The following is a 20795-nucleotide window of genomic DNA, read 5'->3' as shown; positions in this document are numbered from 1 at the left end:
AAACGAGGCCCGCCAGGTAACCCCCCAGGAATTCAGGAATCGCCAGATTACGACTGCGTAACACGCTGTATTTTGGGGGCTAAGAAGACTGAAAAATTAGTGCATATCTTTGCTACGGCACATCATTTTAAACATCTAAATCCGCGTTTACATTAACGACGCTCTTCAGCAGACTGGCACCATTGTACGCATCTTTAGCGCCACGAGATACAAGTCTTAGTTAAAGTTACCACCACAAGATGTCAGGAGTGCGGCCCGGCACGAGGCCAGCGGGCATCGATCGGCGGAGCGCGCGCATCGTCTGGGGAGGGCCAGCGGTGGCGTCTGGGCCGTTGGAGGGGAGGGGCGGGCGCGCGGCGCCGACGGCCGCCACTGGCATCGCGGCTGGCAGCCGGCGGGGGGCGGAGGTACGAGTGGTGGCCGCGTCAGCCCAGTGAATCGATGGGATGATGTGCTGTCCGGTCGCGGCCGAAGGGTGCCGCCGTTGCGCTCGTGCCGCGTGCTGCCGGCGCGGTCATGAGTGAGGCCGAGGCTGCTGATGCGGGTCGCGTGAACGGAGTTGGCCGCCACTTCTCGATGGGGGGAGAGGTGGCGCAGGACGAGCGGCCCGCGCAGAAGCCGCTCCGCAAGACCAAGTCCGTGTCGTTCCACAGTGCAACATGTTTGAGGAGCGAGCGCAAGGTGTCCAGCGGTGAGTACGGCGCCGGCGGTGCTGGCCCGCCGCAGAGGAGCCCAGCCGCCGGTGATTCCGCCGACGGGGGCTGGGGTTGTGACGCGCCCGGCGCAGCCCCCGGCGGGTGTCACTAGGTCAAGGTGATATCTGTCAGCGCGGGGAGCCCAGTGACCTCGCGCTGCGCCCTGCGGATTTGGGAACAGTGACATCCGCAGCAGATGCTTGTGGAGCGGCGCGAGCGTCAGCTGCAGCAGAGCGCGCCGGCAGACCTGTCTGTGTTGTCTCACTCCCTTAGTCCCGACCACCCACACCCTGCTGCCTTCCTTCCCGGCCGCCAGGAATACATGGATTCGGCGGAAACATGATGCACTGAGCGGGCCATCACGGGCCCGGTGCGCATGACGGCGCGCATGTTTGAACTGGGGTGAGCCCTGTTCAGGTGATGGAATGCACTGCAGCTACCTCTAGGATGAAATTATTGTTTTGGCCGTGATCAAGGCCGTTGCCCCTGACGTTTTCCTGTAATCAACCGCTTTCTGCGATTTTCATTTTGGATTTTGTTAACGTCTTCGCAAACCACTGTTAGTTTTATATATAAGATGCACGCACATTAACATGTATGTGCATATATATACATAGACACACACACACACACACACACACACATACACACACACACATATATATATATATATATATATATATATATATATATATATATATATATATATTATACAGTCCCGTACATGTTAGCGTCTGGTGTTTCCAACTGGGGTCTCCTCTTGGGCTCCTGTGTTTTCCATGGGGCCTCTCGTTCACCAATGGGGCCTGATGTTGGTCATCTAGCCTTTGCTACGCGGCCGATATTGTTTTCTGCGTGCCTTCAGGGCCATTCTTTCAATTTAATGAGATGTTCTGCTTCCGCCATCTGGATCTCCAGTCGACATGATGGGGCCTCCTAAAACCAGTCGACATGCTGGGGCCTCCTAAAATGTCATGAGGGAAGCGGACATGCTTTGCCCCCTTGGACAGTGGAGAGGGCGTCGCCCAGCCCCTCCCCCTGGCGCCACCACCCCTGCTGGTGATCAATTCGCCTCAGTGATGATGTAAGTGGTGACCTTACGCTAACCAGTGACCACGACAGCTCTGGTTCTGGCTTCGATCCCACGAGGGATAAAATATCGTGTCTGGTTTCTGGGCAATGCTTATGTTTTGTTTTGCATTTCGCCAAAGAAGTCGCTTCACGTGGATATGCACGATCACGGACGGACGTGGGCGGACGTGCGGCGTACATGGATGGCCATGGACGGACGTGCAGTGTACATGCACGGCCATGGACGGACTGCAGTGTACATGCACGGCTATGGACGGACGTGCAGTGTACATGCACGGCCCTGAGTGGACGTGCAGTGTACATGCACGGCTATGGACGGACGTGCAGTGTACATGCACGGCCCTGAGTGGACGTGCGGTGTACATGCACGGCTATGGACGGACGTGCAGTGTACATGCACGGCCCTGAGTGGACGTGCAGTGTACGACGGCTCCCGGTCCCCTCCCTGCCATCTCGAGGACTAGACATGCGGAGAGCAGCCGAGCGGAAGGTAGCACTACACAGCTCGGGTAAACGGCACGAAAGCGTGCGTGTGGCTTTTCATGAGTCGAACTAGAAGTGGTGCGGGAGAGAGCCGTGGCTGTGGTATTCTGCCCTCCTGTAAAATTTTTGCCATCGCAATGCAACCACAGTTGCACGTGTGGTCAGCTAAACGGTCGTAAAATTCATAGCATCACGAGATAAATGGGTAAACTTCCCAAAAGTCTTCAAAACTACTTTCAAATTCATGTGTCTTCAAAACACTGTTTGTTTAAATTTGGGGCAAGTATTTCGTTGAAGCCAAAAATGGCACACGCTGAAATCGCTCAAATAGAATAAAGACGGCAGCGACAAAACTACAACTCGGTTTTCGTATGAAATGCGCTGTGCGTACAATATATAAAACTGACGAGAAAACATGAGTTTTTCTGCGCGGGGCGTTGATCACTGTTTGTTTCATTACCAGCGTCACAGTTCTGTTCGATGTCCTTGAATCACTGTGTACAGACGTTTCTCGATGTTTTAAAAACCCCCGCACTCGTCTGGAGCTGCCAACAAGTACTGAGACCTTTGGCCCAATGGCCCCGCTAGATCCAAGGTTGGGGAGCATGACCCCAAAAGCCCCTCCCCTCGGATTCTCGGGTATGCCACTGACCGTAAACAGCCCGTAAACAGCCAGCCAACGCCAATGACGTGGACAGATGCTGTGTTCGTCAGCCACTGGAAAGGTAAAATGATGGGTAATTATTAGCTATGCCGTGAGATAGCATGACGTCACCGCAGCGCACATCGAATGGGCCGCGGTTGAAACGTTGACCACAGCTCCACGTCTGATGGGCAGTTTAACAAAGACCAGACTTCTGCAACGGCTGCGAGACAAATTTGAGCGGCCGAAAATGACACGGCTTCCAAGAAGTGGGTAATTTTCTTATTGTGGCCGGGTAGTGACAGCCTGACTAAAGCATTGCGAACCAGACCAGGAATGGAGTGAAAGTAGTAATTGAGATCCTTTATTATTTCTCCAGATTTATACCCTGCTGTGCTGAAGGAGCAGCTAAACTGCATGCATCATGGCAGACCCAATATTACAACGGTAGTAAGACTAAGAGTGATCTGTGACGTGCGTAATGTCATCATTCAGGTCAAATCCTACCCTCTTCAGACGGCAGCCAGACGTCTGCAGAGGGTGCATGCTGGGAACACCACACAAAACCCGTAGATATCACTCGTCACCGTGCATGGAATGCTTCCCAACTTGCCTTAAGATAAGTCAAACCGGGTCGTGCAAGACAATCAGTCATTCTTATAAAATATGTCGCGTGGCTTATGTCTCCTAGCGTGACCTTAGGCGACCTTGCCTGTATGCCTATATGTGCCACCTCAACATTAGCGGTATTTGATCACCTCAACGATCAGATACCGCTAATGAAACGGACTATTTTTTTGCAACTCAAACGATAGGACAAGTGTAGATTACCGCACGCCTGGAAGCGATACGCGGTCGCCACAGCCCCGGCGAGGTGCCGTCGCTCGTGGTCAACGAAAGTTAGTATTGTACAAGTTTCCCAATTAGTGTGAACATGCTTAAAACTGTGGCATTGAAAACGTCAGGATCATTGGCTTAGTGGTTCAAAGATTATTACGGCGAAACGACACGGAGGTCAGAGATTGGAGACGTCTAATGCGGTCGTAAAATCCATCCGAGGCTCGCCCCCTCATTGGATCGAAGTGAAACTCGGGAATTGCAAGTTCTGTGCTTAGATTGTATGCACTTAAAGATCAAAAGTGATCAGCCATGGTTCGAGAAGGCGATGTTTTATGTGCACGCTGCTATGGCTTCTTAATGTTTGCTGAGTGATGTTAGACCTTACGCCAATAACCAGTATTGGTAAATATGCATGGATTCGCTCCCATTTCACTAGGTCGAACTCTTCAGTTCAAAATCACATACGTTGTTAAGTGTATTCGCGTGGAACATTTTTCACATGGATACTGACGGTACTCATATCCTCATTCCTCGGGAAAAAGGGAGAAAGGAGGTGTAAATGCGTTGATATTTTGGCAACATTCCTTTGTCGATTTGTTTAAATGGCGGTGAATCTATGCACATTTGTCAAAACTGGTTATTGGCGTTAAGTCTACATCACATAAAGGAGCGATAGCAGCGTGCGAATAAAACATCGCCTGCTTCAACCACGAAATCTCAAAAATTTAAGAACGCTGGTTTTGTAGCTGGGATGTTCAACATAGGCATTCATTCAGATGGGAGCAAATAGGCATCATTGAACATGGCGTTTGTGGCTTGGCTGTTGTTGAGTGCCCAGCAAGTTAACTTGCAAATGCTTCTGTGAGCTAAAATATTAAAGCCTAATGCACTGTCAGCCAATTTGTGTATTGTGAGCTAACCGGATTAACGTGTAGTTGTGGCAAATAAGTTGGCGCTTGAAAATAAACGAAATAAACACACAGCCTTCGGGTTACAGTCCACCCAATCTCGCAACGTTGCCAATAAAAACTGCCCGAAGACCCACGAGCTTCTTAAGCCGGCTCCTTGCGGGGCTGCTGGTAAGAGGCAGCCAGTTGAAGCAGATTCAGGTGGGGCATTTCTAGTGCGTCAGACAAAATATGGCTCTTGATACTGCACTGAACACGCTGCCAACAACATATGGTAACGTCGCGTGAAAATTGTTTTTTTGTTTAGTCCGCTAAAGCAAGCCGTCGCAAAAGGGACAACAGAGACATTTCAGAACATTTCAGAAACCTCAGGCAAACTGTCATTGCATCAACGCACCCAGCGGAAAAGTGGCACTATTGTACAAACATGAACCGGCCGCGGATTTGAGCTGCTGGCCTGCCATTCCTGCCTCGTGGGGGCTCGACTGTTGTACAAACATGAACCGGCCGTGGATTTGACCTGCTGACCTGCCATTCCTGCCTCGCGGGGGCTTGCGGCAGGCAATCTTTCAAACTAAACTTTGCACGTCTTGCGCCTGAGATTGGCCTGTACGGTCACGTGTCTCTGGCGAAGATGGGCTGGAGCCGGGCTGGCCGCGTCGCCGGGCTGTTGGCCGAGATAAAGCCAAGGCCGGGCCGGGCCACCCGCCTGGCGGCAGTAGCCAAGGAACACGAGCACATGTGGCCATTATGGCAGCAGGCGCAACACGTCTGCAGCCGCCCAGATGCGCACAGCGGCGATATCCGGCAGCTGCAGGGTGCCGCAGAACCGCAGCACCGGCACAGGGACGCCCCACCGCGGAGCGGGTCTCCAGGAGTGGAGGTTCTGTCTGCAGACGGAGCTCCCCCGAGGCGGGTGTCAGGCCGCTCGGAACACGCCCTCGGGGGCCTCATGCCGCGCGCCGTGCGACGCGGAGCTAATGTGATGGCAGTGTAGTTGACCGCGGGAGATTGCTTGAAAACTGCGACTTATGGCGCGTTCCACATTCATTCCTCGGCCCGCCTGCGCCAGAGATCACGTGAGCGCATGGGCCCTGGGGCCGCAGGCGCTTGCTATCAACGTAGCGAACTGGGCACGTGTTGTGATTTGTGCCTGGCGTAGTCAGCGGCTACTGCACTGTTATGTCTCAGTTGGCTTTCGTCTCAGTTGACTGTGGAGAAAACACCCCCGCGAGGCTCAGCCGGCGGATGATTTTTTAAAACATAGCACTCGATATTCTTCTCGGCCATGTCACTAAACCAGACATGTGGAATGTACATGTCGATCGCCCGTGCTGTGGGTGCGAACCGGAACGGGGAGCGCGTGGACGGGGGTTACAACGACCACCGCGGCATGCACTTTGAATATGAGTAGTTGATGTGCACACCTGTGGTTGTAAACACGTATTAGAATATGACATTCGCTGGCTCAATCAGATGGCGCATTGGGCTGCAGTTTTGTTATGGAAAGAGGAACAGGTACCTGTGCGTAGCTTTTTAACCTGCCACAGTGCGTGTAATGTTTATTGATGTTGGACGCGCTAAAGCACAGATGAGTGATGAAGAACATCGTGCTATATGGAAGTTTATCAGATCGTCCAACTTTTCGCTGCAGTTTATTAAGCTATCACGACGCTGTCAAATATTATGTGGTTGCAGCTTGAACGTGTGAAAGATCTGTTTGACACTGGCTCATCATCGAACCAAATCGACGAGGCTCTCTGCATGGAATACTTTTCTACGAAACCGTGTATGAGCCACAGCAGGACGTACGGATCCGCAATGCGTCACATGCATGGAAGACCGCCGATGAACACAAATGTCACGCCGCATCGAACCCAGCTCGCAGATTAACTCACCGCTGGGCTGTTTTCATTTGTTTACATGCGAGCGATTTCTTCTCTTTTCCCTCAGCATCCGACGAAACGCGGTCAGCGTTCCACGTTGCATTTCCCGAGCGGGATAACTATCTCAGGTGGACACTCTTTTGTGGGAGTACATATCGACACCGCAGACGTCACCCTGGTGGGCCAGTCGAAGCTGCCCGCTCGAAAATCTTGTGTACGTGGATGCGCAAAACGGGTCGAGCTGCAAACACAGCCAGCAAAGATTATTCGTGACGTTACGTAGGAAAAAAACCTTTTTGGTACGCTGCGGATGCACTCGATAAGGTCATTCTACGTTGTAACCCTGAGGCTTTTCCACCCTCTCTGAACAGTAGCAATGAGCGGTGCGTAAGGGCTGGGACAAATAATTCGGCTTCTCTGGAACTCTACTCAGGCTGTATAGGCGCACCAAATTTCAATCAGTTTGTTTACTGTATTTTTCCCGTGGTGATGTATATTTTGGGAAGTCGCGCCTTGTAATGATGGGTATGGAAAGAGATAGGTGACATACCAGACTGATCTCCGCCTCACCTCCTTCCCAACGGATGTGCCCCCACCGATCCGTTGTACGCCGCACCCCTCCCCTGGCACCGCTCGAGCCACGTACGTGACCTTTTCCCCGGCTGATCAGTGGCGTCCATGTTGACAGTGCAAGAGTGCCTGCAGCGAATGGTGGCAGGCAGCACGCTGATCAAGATCAGACCCAACCTGCGCCAGTACCACCGCTTCTTCAGCGTCACTGAAGACCTGGCCGCGGTACGCTGGGTCCCCTCGAAGAAGTCCAACAAAGCCCAAGGTGAGGCCACAGTGACCCGGGAAGCCCCCCAAGCGGCGGCGGCAGCCTCGCGCGGCCGCTGATATCGGCGCGGCGCGTGACGTCAGAGCGGGCGTTAACGGGTGGCGGCGCTGCACGAGTGGACGGACGGACGGCTGGTGGCGGACGTGGGGCCTGCACCGCCTGAGCGCCACTGATCGGGCATTGACAGGCAGTTACAAACAACTGCACGAACGCCGGCTATGAACATGTAATGCCGCCGGAAACACAGATTTGAACAGCTGCAGAATTCTCAGATTAACTGGGTCATAACGAGCAGCAAATAGACTCCTAAGCACGATGTCATTGAATATGTATACACAGTGCGGCATAAACACGTACGCACCAGGATGCTGCTTGCGAAATGCATCATTTGCGACGTTCCCATCCGCTTTTGATCCCCGGTTCGTCCGCGATACTGGCATGAAGCGGCCCTGTAGCAACGCGTGCTGGTCTGGTCGGGCAGGAGTGTACACACTGCGCTCCTGATCACTGTTGACAGAGGGGGGCCGGTATTGATCGCCACCCTATCTCTCCGCCTGGCTGCTTGGCTTATCCGAGCCAGACAGACAGGTTCTCATTCCGCTGCCAATGGTCGCCCGCGGCTTCATTCTATCCTCGCCCCGAAGGCGGCAGGCACACGACCGCTCAGATTCTGCCGCGGCAAAACATGACCATAACTCCTGAAAGCCGCTGCGCTTTTTCATTTCGCAGCGAACAAAAGACGGTCGGCGCCGATCATCTGGGGCTGGACAGGCTCGGCGCTGTGAGAGATGGCCGTCACGTAACGTGGCGCCCGCCGTGCTGGCGGTCTTTACATGATGTAGCGCATGCTGTGCTAGCGAACGTCACGTGACGTGACGCATGATGTGCTGGCGGCCGTCACGTGACGTGATTCATGCCGTGCCGACGGCCGTCACGTGGCCTGATTCATGCCGTGCCGACGACCGTCACGTGGCCTGATTCCTGCCGTGCTGGCGGCCGTCACGTGACGTGACGCCTGATGTGCTAGTGGTCGTCACGTGGCCTGATTCCTGCCGTGCTGGCGGCCGTCACATGACGTGGCGCCTGATGTGCTAGTGGTCGTCACGTGGCCTGATTCCTGCCGTGCTGGCGGCCGTCACATGACGTGACGCCTGATGTGCTAGTGGTCGTCACGTGGCCTGATTCCTGCCGTGCTGGCAGCCGTCACGTGGTCTGATTCCTGCCGTGCCGGCGGCCATCACGTGACATGAGGCGGCCTGCCGTGCTGGCGTCTGCTCACCCGCGTGTACGCCCATTGCAGTGCCCATCGACTCCATTAAAGAGATTCGCACTGGCAAGAACACGCCGATATTTCGGAACAAGGAGTTCAGTGGGGCTTACTGTGAAGAATGTGCCTTCTCGATCATTTATGGTGAAGACTACGAGTCCCTCGATCTGGTGGCCACGTCTCCGGATGAGGCCAACATCTGGATCACCGGGCTGAACGCCCTCATAGGTAAGTGGAGCTGGGCATAGAGGCGCCTTTGTAACAGTTCTGTATGGTGTTCCGCGATCCTTGTGGCAGGCCAAATGTCTGATAATTGTGCGGATGCTTACGGCTTCTGGAAATGGAAACCCGACCTTTCTATTAGGCCTTCCTGAGTTTCTACCAGTTTTTTTGCGGAGCGTCGTGGTCTTCTACAATATTCTGTATTTTGTTATTCCCGACATAATTACACAAACTTGTGGGGTAGCATGACCATGTGAACTATGAATGAAGCATTGTTACATCATAAGCACATGTACATTTCGCGTTCGAAAAGCTACCGACTTTAAAATTAGAACCCTTGCCATTCGCATTGTAGCTGCTGCTGGTCGATCCTCAAATTTACTCCTTCACAAAGTGCCTGTGATGAGTCTGGAACAAGCTGCAAGTGACTGCACTTGTGGTGGCGATGTCAAACTTGAGTCACAGCAGGCGGCCGGGTGGTATGGTTTCTGGCCGCCAAATGCTGATCGTTGCGCCGGAAGGCTTTGGAGAAGATATGGTTGGCGGCGGAGCGTGGCGCGCTAGGAGCACTCGCCGACGTTGAGTGTGCTAGCTGCCGCCGCCACATGGTTCAGGACAGACGTTGCGTCGCTCTGTTACGCAATGGAACTTGCAGCTGCCCCTCGGCGCAAAAACTACGGGATCGTGTCAGGCAAATACATGTGGTGGGGACAGGCGCCGCAAGTCATGCATTGTCGGGGGCGGGGAGGGGGTCGTGTGCAATTACAACAGACTGGGGCATCACGGTAAAGGATATGCTTCGCAGTGCCTGTCGCGAATGGTTGGTCGCATGCCTCTCACGTGCAGGCTACACCACATCCGCCGTACCTCCATTACCATCATTCACTTGAGTCTCGTTTGTAGCTGAATGTGCGGATAACGAGGCATGTTACGACCGTGCACGTCCTGTCATGTTGACGGCGGATCTGGCCGTCCGGTGCCTGCTGCTGCGTCCCAAGGGTGTTTTATGCATGATAATGTAGCTAGCGATGCAAGATTAACCAGAGGAGCGGAGCCCAGGCTTGGAGGTAGGGGAAGTCTTGGTTTGCACGTAGCTGGTATGCTTTTGAGCTCGCAGGCTAGCGACGTGCGCTCTCATAACATACAGATACAATTACGGAAAGCTCCATTTTGTTGTTTTTGAAATGTATGTTAACGCAGCTTTCTCCGTTCCGCCTACGCTGAGACTTCCGCACTGGTCCGAACATCATCCATGCTCAGAACGCCCATCATGTCATGCACGTTGGAAAACCGCAGTAAATTCCACACAATTGCCACGCCGTTGGGTTCCATACCACACTTTCGCGTGAACCGGCGGCCACCGCGCCACAGCTGACCCCACCAGCAGCGTCTGTGAGTCCATCACACGGCGCGACAGTGCCGCGCTGCCGCCGACCTCGCCGCAGCCAGGGCCGTTTGTGTCGAGGTCCTGGCACGGCGACCGCTGCCAGGCCGGGGCAGCGCGTCGGCGGCCGGCGCCGGCGTGCCGCTGATGACAGCTTCCCGGACGCGCCGGCGGCGGCACTGCACCCATTACCGGCCGGTTGTCTCTCTTGTGGCTGACGGGACGCGGCCCGTCGGCGGCCGGAGGGCGCGATCCGAGGCTGCCGACGCGCCGGGGTGAGGCGAGGCTGCCGAGGCGCCGGAGTGGGGCGATGCGGCCGAGGCGCCAAAGTGGGGCGAGGCTGCCGAGGCGCCGGAGTGGGGCGAGATGGCCGACGCCCGGGGTGTGTGTGGGGGGGGGGGGGGGGGCAGGGGATTCATCGGCCTGCCGTGTCAACGACCGTCGAGCGCCGCCAAACATCGACACAAGTCATGGCGTCAATGAAATCAATTGATGCCGGTAGATAATCCCAACTGGTTTGGATTGGTTGCTCATAACCCCGTACACAGTCAGTACGCATAATTTGTCATGTTTGCGGAGGCAGTTCTTTGTGTTTTTGGAGGTCTTGGAATCGTTCCAAATTGTACGGCTGAAAAACATCAAGACCGAAGCATTTAACATGGATACATAAACCGATGCGTGCCCTTAATGTTATGGACATGTTGACTGTTGCAGCCCGTAGGAGAACCGATTGATCTGTTACTGTTCAGCCGACTTGTACTTACGACGCGGCCGTACGTGTGTATGTCTACGTTCCTGTGCTTGACTTTTTCTTTCATGCATGTCAAGCATTCCAAAGAAATTCCCCTCCCAAAAACACACTGGTGTTCTCTGGCTGCGCCTACCTAGATGTTCTCTGGCTGCGCGCACTGGCGGTTCTCAAAGTAGTTAATTGATGCGCTGATAGGGTAGAGGCGGGGGAGGCACCGTCTCCTTTCAGCAGCCAAATAATGATAGATGGACACCATCATTGGCATGACTCACCCGGAATAATGCATAGCTGTTCCATTCTCCCCTCCGAGCCTCGGTGGTCGGTGAACGGCGATAATGACCATCCACAGCGGCTTGCGCTGCGTTCCCTTAAAGACAAAATACACAGCACGAGGGTATGCTGTGAGGCGTTTGGCTTTCCAACTAGTATTTGGCTTCAGATGAGCCTACATGCACTTTATCAAGGTTCTCAGCAGCCGGGGCAGCCTGACACGCCATTAAACAAAGTCAGAATGAGATGGCGTGTGATTGTTTTCCCAGTACTGGAAAGTCTGCTCCGTTTTCTTTACATTGTTTCACTGTTCAGAGCGTCAACATTAATACGAGACCTAGTCCGACAGTGGATGTCATGGCTTCGCTAGTATTCAGTCTTTGTTTCCCTGCTTTTCTTTGACATATGTTTTGGGTTTTCGGCTGTCATACCTCGACTCTTTTGAATGCATCAAATGATTTGCGGTCTTTCCGAAATGTGTCAGAAAGTGAAATTAACTCAACACTCTCACGCCCTTCATAACAAGCCTGGTCTGTGGGCTTTTACGCAGAGTTATGAGCTTCAGATTTAGAGGGCTGTAAATGATCAGATCATCAATGAAGGCGTCGGCGTGGCAAACATTTATGATGAGTGCGTTTGATGAAATACTTCGTCACAGACACAGACACGTATGGCTATTCGTGGGACCCGCGATTGACTTGCGGTTTTGACGACCTCTCGTGAAAAAATATACCCCGAGAAACATATGTGCAAGTCAAACGCGCCACTGCAGCTCGAAGGGCACAGTGATGGCAGCCAACCATACAACGCCATATGCAATGTATGCAATATATGTCATACGATCGAGCAGGATTGGGAAGAGCGTGTACGTCGGTCTGACGCGGGCGGTACGTTTAACAAACCAATGAGGCATGTGCTTTTAATTCCTCGTCTTACGTTCGCGTAAATCGGAAAGTGGCGGGGAGGTGCGTCCAGTCTGCCCCGCGTTTAAGTGGAATAGCGATGTCATGTTTTGTGGTGTTCTCTGACGGGCTCAAGTTTAGGGTTTGTACGTACAGTTGCGTGTACCTTTGAGTGCCACACTTCTGGAGTTAGAGCACCTGGCCCTGCAGACTCGCCGACCTGCAATGGTCATGTTTGTGGTGGGTAGGTTTTGGATGCAATACTTTTAAGGCCAGGTTTAGAGCGTGTCAACGACAAGTGAGAAATACGAATGTTTCACATCCAGAGGAAAATCGGTGCGGGGTTCTGAGGTCGACAGAAGGGAATCGCTTGTCTGTGATGGTCCACCTGTCCGATGGAACCGTTTTTCCACTGTAGCTCTCAACGTTTACGGTATCCTACTCTTGTATGTTCTTGGTAAAACACTCTCTGGAAGCCGCTATGTTATGGCCATGCATCGCTTCCATCATAGACGGTATCGCTCTGTTAGCATGGTATCACGTCCGGAGAAATTCATCGTTGTTTAAACCGTCATCGGCCTTGGCTGGAACTCGGGACAAAGCCTAGTTCATGGAACATATTCAGAACATGGCAAAAGTGGTCGGAAAGCAGAAAATGTTTTTCGTTCCTTGCTTCAGTTTGCGTTCAGTTCACTGTGTTCACCAGACTCAAGTTCTGTCAATGTTAAGGCAAGCTTAACTATGCATATATATATATATATATATATATATATATATATATATATATATATATGTATATATATATATGCTTATATATATAAATATGCGTGTGCGCACACACATACATATATATATATATATATATATATATATATATATACATATACGGGTAAATGTACGTGTATATGCGTGTGTGGGCATGTGTGGGCGAGTAAATGTTGCTGTGATAGCTGTGTTATGCACGTAGTGCTACCTTGTAACGTCAACAAAATCGACGCAGCCCGTGCAGTTTCACGGGCACAACACTGTTGAGGTTCGAAGGGGTAAAGGGTGCCGATGATAATGTCTCTCTCAGCGACCGTGGTCCAAGGGGAACAACGACGGGTGCGGAACACCTTTGTCAAGGGTGTCCGGTAGCGTTACGTGGAACCCAGAAAACAACATACATTCTTTTATGGAAGCCTAAGGCGTGCCACAGAGCGGTGGGTTTTCCAGGCAACTCATGAAACAGAAACAGCCAAGGGTAGCCAAACATTTGTTGTTTTTCATGATTTCACGGAAGCCCCTCATAGATCAGATGTCCTTTAAATATCAGTGGGCCTCGAAACAGGTCCCCGGAAGTCCAAGATGAAGACAGCCAGTCGACATAAAAACAGACAGTCTCAATATGATCCTTAAACGTTCCAAACGACTTCAGATGGCTTCGAGCGGGCCCGCGCCTCTGTGTCACGATATTCCTTGAAGGAGGTTAGTTTCCGTGAAGACTGAGGGAATACGGTCGGGACCTGGGTTCTCACGCGCCCCATGAGGTGGCCAGGGTGCCCGAGATCTTCAAGGGACACTTGCGACAGTGAAACAGTCCGAAGGTAGTGTAATGACCCAGAGATGAAGAAGGCTGTTTGGGGGGGGGGGGGGGCTGTTTAGAAGGATGGAGAAAGGGACTTCAACGGCCGAAAGCCCTGCAGTTTTCAGGGATGCCTGAGGTATTCACAGAGCTTGTGAAGTGCCCGAGGAGCCTGCGATACGGTCACACTGGCTCACACCGAAGTGAATTGGCAGCACTGTGGCTATGGTCTCATGGAGCACCTTTCTTATTGGCTTACTTAGCGGTCACTTGTTAATGACATGATTTTCGGAGAGTGGCGGATCGAATTGCATGCGGTCAGTATCGATGACTGACCCCAGAAGATCTTGTCATTATTTTGTACTGGTTTATCACTTATCGTCTGGGGGAGCTGAGATCTCATAGCGGACGGGGTCAAAGTTCTCTGGCACGGAGCACCTTGAATCTTCCACCTTCCATGCCACGCAGCGCGTTCGCAGTGGCGCAGCTAGTGACGTGCCGCACCCATAAGAGAAATATTGCGTTTGAGCACGGGCCAACCCAAAGCTTTTCTGTCAGTTTCTTACAGAACATTGTTTATTTTGGGCTGGAAATTATTTATGCTATCTGCACAATGCGTATTCATTTCCTTGACAGCTTTCCCAAAAAATTCTGCGCGAAGACCTTCTTAATTCGAAGTACGTTTGCTTTAGGAACATGTGCGCCGCAACGTTTCCAGTTATAGGCCGCCGAATGTCAGTGGAAATTTACATTTTAATTCCTTTCGTCTAATCTAGACAATGTCTAGCACCAGGCCGAAATCCTTACAGATAACTTTCCTCCGTCTTCTTTTACCGTACGTCACGTGACAGTTGCCTGCAGACCAGTTCTGTGGAACCCAAGACGGCGAATGCCTGCTGAGATGGCGAGGGAAGCTCTTGACACTTGATACTCCAGCATGAGTAACGTGACTCCTAGACGAAACAATCCCGCTTTGACTGCTATTTGCATCGCTCTGAGTTATAGGTCCCGTGCTCGGGAAGTGCAAGAGCGATAGTTAAGTTGGTCCGGATATAACGGATAGCATGGCTCACGTGCGGGTAGCATGGCTTCAGAACGGTATATGCCGAATGGCCATTTTGCGGCGCGTAGCCTCACTTGATTTGCTGCAGCAACCCAGGTTTGTGGGAAGTTAACGAGCAATATAAAACAGTATCTGTTTGTAAACAGTGTGAGTAATGGACGCGGTCAAAAACAAGTCATGCTAAACGGCGAAAAGTGAAAGCAAAAGCTAATGCCATGAAAGTTAAACTTTCCGTCGTTTTTCGTGATTGTCACAGTCAGTAGCACACTCACAATGTTTGTAGAAGGTGTCGTTAAGCATAAACAAAGTGATCTCAATGTGGCAATTACGTCACTCAGCGTTCAGTTTAAGGGTTGACCCATTTTAATATTTTAATTGTCACCGTTTTCGTGACTTCACGAGCGCGCTGTTAATTATCGAAAAGGTATGGAAAACACGTCTAGGTAATATGCGCCTACAAAGAAATAACGATGACACAAAAAGGCGAGCAGCACGTCTTGTATCACTTCATGTAACAAAATAAGGACATTGCAGTATATGTCATCTCAAATAAATGTTATAATAATCAGTTTATCTGATAGACTGTGGACGAGTGCTTCGACAAAGCAACGAGAGACTGGCCAGGCTTAGAGCACCTTTTGACTCCTTGCTAAAATGCTAACCGATGGCCCGGAACATTCAGCATCAGCCATTTCTGGCACGAGATCGTGATCAAGCTCGAGGTTGCGACACCCTTCGCTATTGATCGCGTTCTCGTGAACTGATAATTGCTATCGCATGTCTCTGGCTTCAAATGTGACCAAAAATGGGGACGGGGCATCTGCTGGCGGTTGCTATTCTGGGGAACGATCGACACATGCCGAGTCGGCGCCAGAAATAAGTAAGCTTACGACACGTGCCACCGTGCTGAACGCACCACCATGTACGTGGCATTACTGAATGTGCGCTGTTGCCAATGTGTGTGGCGAGCAACCCACCGAGAAGCGGCTGGCATAAGAGCGTATGTAGGGCGATAAAGAGGTGTATTAGCAGGCAGTATAGGGCGATGCGATTTATTGCAGTCGCGAAAACGGTATTTCTACGAACGGGATCGCTTGCGATATGGGACTGGTTTCACCGCTATATGCGGGACTGAATGGTGACATAAGGTGATGCCTGGTTAGTACAGGACCGCTTGCTGAACGTTTGCCAGCGTTATAAACCATTGTCGAGGTGTATTCGCTCTCATTAGCGTCATCTCTATGGATGCTTGCCCCACCAATGCGAGCAGGTGACGCAGCGAGCCAGGTCGCGTGCCTGCGCAACACGCTTAGGTAACTAACCCACACAAAATAAATTTCGCAAGTTTTTTGTTTGTCTGTTTGTTTGCTTGTTTTGAGCTGCTGAAATCATCCATCAAACTTGCATCGGCATAGCTTTCACAGTGGTAACAGCAGGCGGATCACGTCCCCACCAAACTTTTCGTGAAAGTCGAGGTTAACCTTTTGACGGCGCATGGATATATTCCCAAACCGGGCGTTTCTGAGCCGTTTAGTTTCCATGTGCAGCGCCTTAAAACTCCGTCAGTCGTCGGTCTGGGTGCCTGCGGACTGCGGTTTATGTCAACAGCGTACCTGCAAAACTCCGTGTGTGGAGTTTCACAGGTCCGCTGTCCTTCTATCCGTCTATGGATGCACATTTGTACTACCTCGTCTGATGGTTCGTCCATATGACCGGTCCGGCTGTTTGAATTGCCGTTGCATTATCATGTACTTCCGTGTGTGCTGACCGTCCCTCCCGCGTGTGCTGACCGGCCCTTCCTTGTGTGCTGACCGGCTCTTCCGTTTGCGCTGACCGACCTTTCCATGTGTGCTGACCGACCTTTCCATGTGTGCTGACCGTCCCTTCCGTGTGTGCTGACCGTCCCTCCCGCGTGTGCTGACCGGCCCTTCTGTGTGTGCTGACCGGCCCTTCCGTTTGTGCTGACCGTCCCTTCCGTTTGTGCTGACCGTCCCTTCCGTGAGTGCTGGCTGTCCCTTCCGTGAGTGCTGACCGTCCCTTCCGTGTGTGCTGACCGTCCCTTCCGTGTGTGCTGACCGTCCCTTCCGTGAGTGCTGACCGTCCCTTCTGTGTGTGCTGACCGGCCCTTCCGTTTGTGCTGACCGTCCCTTCCGTGAGTGCTGGCTGTCCCTTCCGTGAGTGCTGACCGTCCCTTCCGTGTGTGCTGACCGTCTCTTCCGTGAGTGCTGACTGTCCCTTCCGTGAGTGCTGACCGGCCCTTCCGTGCCACCAGCACCGGACGGCATGGACGGCAAGGCGGCGGTGCGCGAGCGGTGGCTGGGCGAGATGTTCGCACGCGCCGCCGGCGACACGCTGGGCCTGCTGGACGAGCGGGCCGCCATCGAGCTGATGCGTCGACTGAACTCACAGATCACTACCGGCAGGATCAAACAGAAGCTGGCGGTGAGTGGCGTCGCTGGCGGCGGGCCAGACAGCGGCGGACGGGGTGCGGGGTCGAGCGGTGCGGCGAACGGTGGGTGGCCCTGTCGGAGAAGGGTCGGGCGGGAGCGGACCGTGAAGGGTTTGGCTGGCCGAGGGTCAGACAGATACGGATTGGCGCTGGTCTGGTCGGTGAGTGGTCAAATCTAAACTGATGGTAAGTGGTCAGACTGGGGGATAGAAGGCAAACAGAAGCTGGTTACGCCCGAATTAACGTCCTTCCCAGCGCTGCACGCTGTTTCCTTTTACTTCTGATTGTGACATCGCCGGTCCGATGGCTGGCATCGCCGGTGGCTGCCATCCGATGGTGCCATCGCCGGTGGCTGCCGGGCGATGGGTGCCATCGCCGGTGGCTGCCGGGCGATGGTAGCCGGTCGCCGGTGGCTGCCGGGCGATGGGTGCCATCGCCGTTGGCTGCCATCCGATGGTGCCATCGCCGGTGGCTGCCGGGCGATGGGTGCCATCGCCGGTGGCTGCCATCCGATGGTGCCATCGCCGGTGACTGCCGGGCGATCGGTGTCATCGCCGGTGACTGCCGTCCGATGGGTGCCATCGCCGGTGGCTGCCGTCCGATGGGTGCCATCGCTGGTGACTGCCGGGTGATGGCGTCAACTTGGGCAGAACCACCAGTGAACCGCGGCCCGACCAGCACGGGAGTCTGCGGTAGATACGCCCTTGCATGTTATGATACGTGATGTTGTTGAGTAAGCGTCGAATCACATATCCCAACTCCGCTGGAGGCTGCCAAATAGCGACGTATGAGCGCCACAATAACTGAGACGACTAAACCCGTTTTCGAGTAGGTTCTATCCACGCATTACTGCATGATCGTATCACACTTCCCCAGAGCTGGAGAGCGCCCCCCCCCCCCCCCGTCCTCCACCGTTGCTACGCCCACGCTGCCAGGCCCTATACAGCCCGACGTGTCAACATCCTGACCAGAACAACGGTCCGGCCACATCCCGAACCGCACTGCGTGACCACGCCGCTGGCCAGCGCGGCAGGCCCAGCTGTGTGCGATCTATGGGTCGCCCCGAACGGCTCTAAATGCGGCTATAGATCGGACAACCCCGGGTGCGGCCCACATCGATGTCGCCATGGTTTCATGGTCGGCGAATAATGCGGCGGCAGTGAAGGGTTTGGTCGGCGGAGGAAAGCGGTTTGACTCATGCCGCGCGGCGTAAGACATCGACACATTCTGGCGCACGTGCGTTCAAGGTTTGCCGTCGCAGGGGCATTCGCCACCTCTCATTTGCAACGGACATCGAACCCCTTCCCTTCCCCCCTCCCCCCCCACCGTCCTCTTCGTTGGTCGTCTCCTGAACTAATAGTCTAATGAATGCCGTGCCGACAAAAGACACGCCCAAATGTTAGCACCCCAGGCATATGTCAGATTGTCGGCCTTCAGTTCTCTGGTGGCGGTCCAGGTCTGATCGTCTGAAACGTTGCTTCACAACTTCATTCAAATTGCATATTTAGTGAAATGAAATGTGCCGATGCTTTAAGTGCAAGTAGAACGTCAGGACGCCTCCTATATGTTAGATGCATATTTTTGGACTGGTAGGACCACGGGCCTCGTTAGGTTGTGTCATATCGAACTATTCCGACGTTTTTTTCTTCTTTGAAGTGTCTGCATGCGCCTTTGTGACGCACAGCCATATGGGGGAGCGCAGCAAACCGTTGCCCGAGGTAGGACTGACTGAGAGACTGGCAGTGGCTGTCGTGCCTCCTTCCCTGCCTGTGCTCTGCTGTTGTACACTCGGGCTAGTCTCTGCTTGCCGCCAGCCACTAGCGCTGCTGCGGCCGTCGTCCGGACCGGTCGGCTGGCAGCTGGCACCAGCTCGGTGACAGGTCCCTACCGGCGTGGGGCGCCCACACCGGTAGGGACCTGTTGCGACCAGCACGGCCAGTGGGCTCCACTGATACACCGGCGCTGTGGTGGAAAGGCAACCGAACCTCTGCCACCGCCGCTGGAGATGGCGGCAGAACCTCTGCCACCGCTGCTGGTGAAGGTGGCCGAACCTCTACCACCGCTGCTGGTGAAGGTGGCCGAACCTCTGTCACCGTTGCTAGAGATGACGGCCGACCTGTCACTGGCGGCAGACAGTAGACAGTAGACATTATGGGCGCATCGGCTGAGCCAGCGAACGAGGGATATGTTCATAGTGTAAGCGGATGTCCCGTCGGCTGCTGCTGGTGGGCTGCGGGGCCACGTCGGCTGCTGCTGGTGGGCTGCGGGGCCGCGTCGGCTGCTGCTGGTGGGCTGCGGAGGCCGCGTCGGCTGCTATTGGTGGATTGTGAAGCCTTGTCCGCTTTTGCCGGTGACAGGGGCCTGCAAACGGACCGTGTCAACTGCTGTTGGTGACCGGAGCTGGAAAATACTCCCTGCCCACTGCTATTGATGACCAGAGCCGGATGGTATCCCCTGCCGGCTTCTGTTGATGACTGGAGCCGGATGGTGTCCCTTGCCGGCTGCTGTTGACGACTGGAGCCGTATGGTATCCCCTGCCGGCTGCTGTTGATGACTGGAGCCGTATGGTGTCCATTGCCGGCTGCTGTTGACGACTGGAGCCGGATGGTATCCCCTGCCGGCTGTTTGTTGACGACTGGAGCCGGATGGTATTCCCTACCGGCTGCTGTTGACGACTGGAGCCGAAATGGTAATCCCCTACCAGCTGCTATTGATGACCGGAGCGGATGGTATTCCCTGACGGCTGCTGTTGATGACTGGAGCCGGATGGTGTCCCTTGCCGGCTTCTGTTGATGACTGGAGCCGGATGGTATCCCCTGCCGGCCTGCTTGTTGATGACTGGAGCCGGATGGTATCCCTTGCCGGCTGCTGTTGATGACTGCAGCCGGATGTATCCCCTGCCGACTGCTGTTGATGACTGGAGCCGGATGGTATCCCCTGCCGGCTGCTGTTGATGACTGGAGCCGGATGGTGTCCCTTGCCGGCTTGTTGATGACTGGAGCCGGATGGTATCCCCTGCCGGCTGCTATTGATGACTGGAGCCGGATGGTATCTCTTGCCGGCTGCTGTTGATGACTGGAGCCGGATGGTATCCCCTGCCGACTGCTGTTGATGACTGGAGCCGGATGGTATCCCCTGCCGACTGCTGTTGATGACTTGAGCCGGATGGTATCTCCCGTCGGCTGCTGTTGATGACAGGAGCCGCATGGTATCCCCTGCGGCTGCTGTTGATGACTGGAGACGGATGGTATCCCCTGCCGGCTGCTGTTTATGACTGGAGCCGGATGGTATCCCCTGCCGGCTGCTGGTGATGACTGGAGCCGGATGGTATCCCTTGTTGGCCTCTGTTAATGGCTGGAGGCGGATGGTATCCCCTGCTGGCTTCTGTTGATGACTGGAGCCGGATGGTATCCCCTACCGACTGCTGTTGACGGCTGGAGCCGGATGGTATCTCCTGCTGGCTGCTCCGGACGGCATCCCCTGCCGACCACTGTTGATGACTGGAGCCGGATGGTATCCCCCGCCGGCTGCTGTCGAG

At 53.9% G+C, this 20795-nt stretch overlaps 1 protein-coding gene across 1 annotated transcript; it reads left to right on the top strand.

Annotated features, from left to right (window-relative positions):
- The first annotated feature begins 396 nt into the window (after window positions 1-396).
- On the top strand, window positions 397-19403 carry LOC119091652 (inactive phospholipase C-like protein 2). Its single transcript, XM_037214464.1, has 5 exons — window positions 397-691; window positions 7236-7382; window positions 8686-8880; window positions 17081-17250; window positions 19233-19403. The coding sequence occupies exons 1-5, from the start codon at window positions 517-519 to the stop codon at window positions 19401-19403; spliced, it is 858 nt and encodes a 285-aa protein (XP_037070359.1). The 5' UTR covers window positions 397-516.
- Window positions 19404-20795: the final 1392 nt, after the last annotated feature.

Source organism: Pollicipes pollicipes, unplaced genomic scaffold, assembly GCF_011947565.3.
Source record: "Pollicipes pollicipes isolate AB1234 unplaced genomic scaffold, Ppol_2.1 Scaffold_3447;HRSCAF=4054_pilon_pilon_pilon, whole genome shotgun sequence".
Taxonomy (NCBI): Eukaryota; Metazoa; Arthropoda; class Thecostraca; order Pollicipedomorpha; family Pollicipedidae; genus Pollicipes; species Pollicipes pollicipes.
This window is presented reverse-complemented; position numbering and strand designations above follow the sequence as displayed.

Excerpts from the sequence above, each read along its gene's own strand:
- LOC119091652 (XM_037214464.1), top strand. The coding sequence starts at position 517 with ATGAGTGAGGCCGAGGCTGCTGATGCGGGTCGCGTGAACGGAGTTGGC. Across the intron at positions 8,881-17,080 it reads CGGGCTGAACGCCCTCATAG|CACCGGACGGCATGGACGGC; the intron begins GTAAGTGGAGCT and ends CCGTGCCACCAG. Across the intron at positions 17,251-19,232 it reads GGATCAAACAGAAGCTGGCG|GCAACCGAACCTCTGCCACC; the intron begins GTGAGTGGCGTC and ends TGTGGTGGAAAG.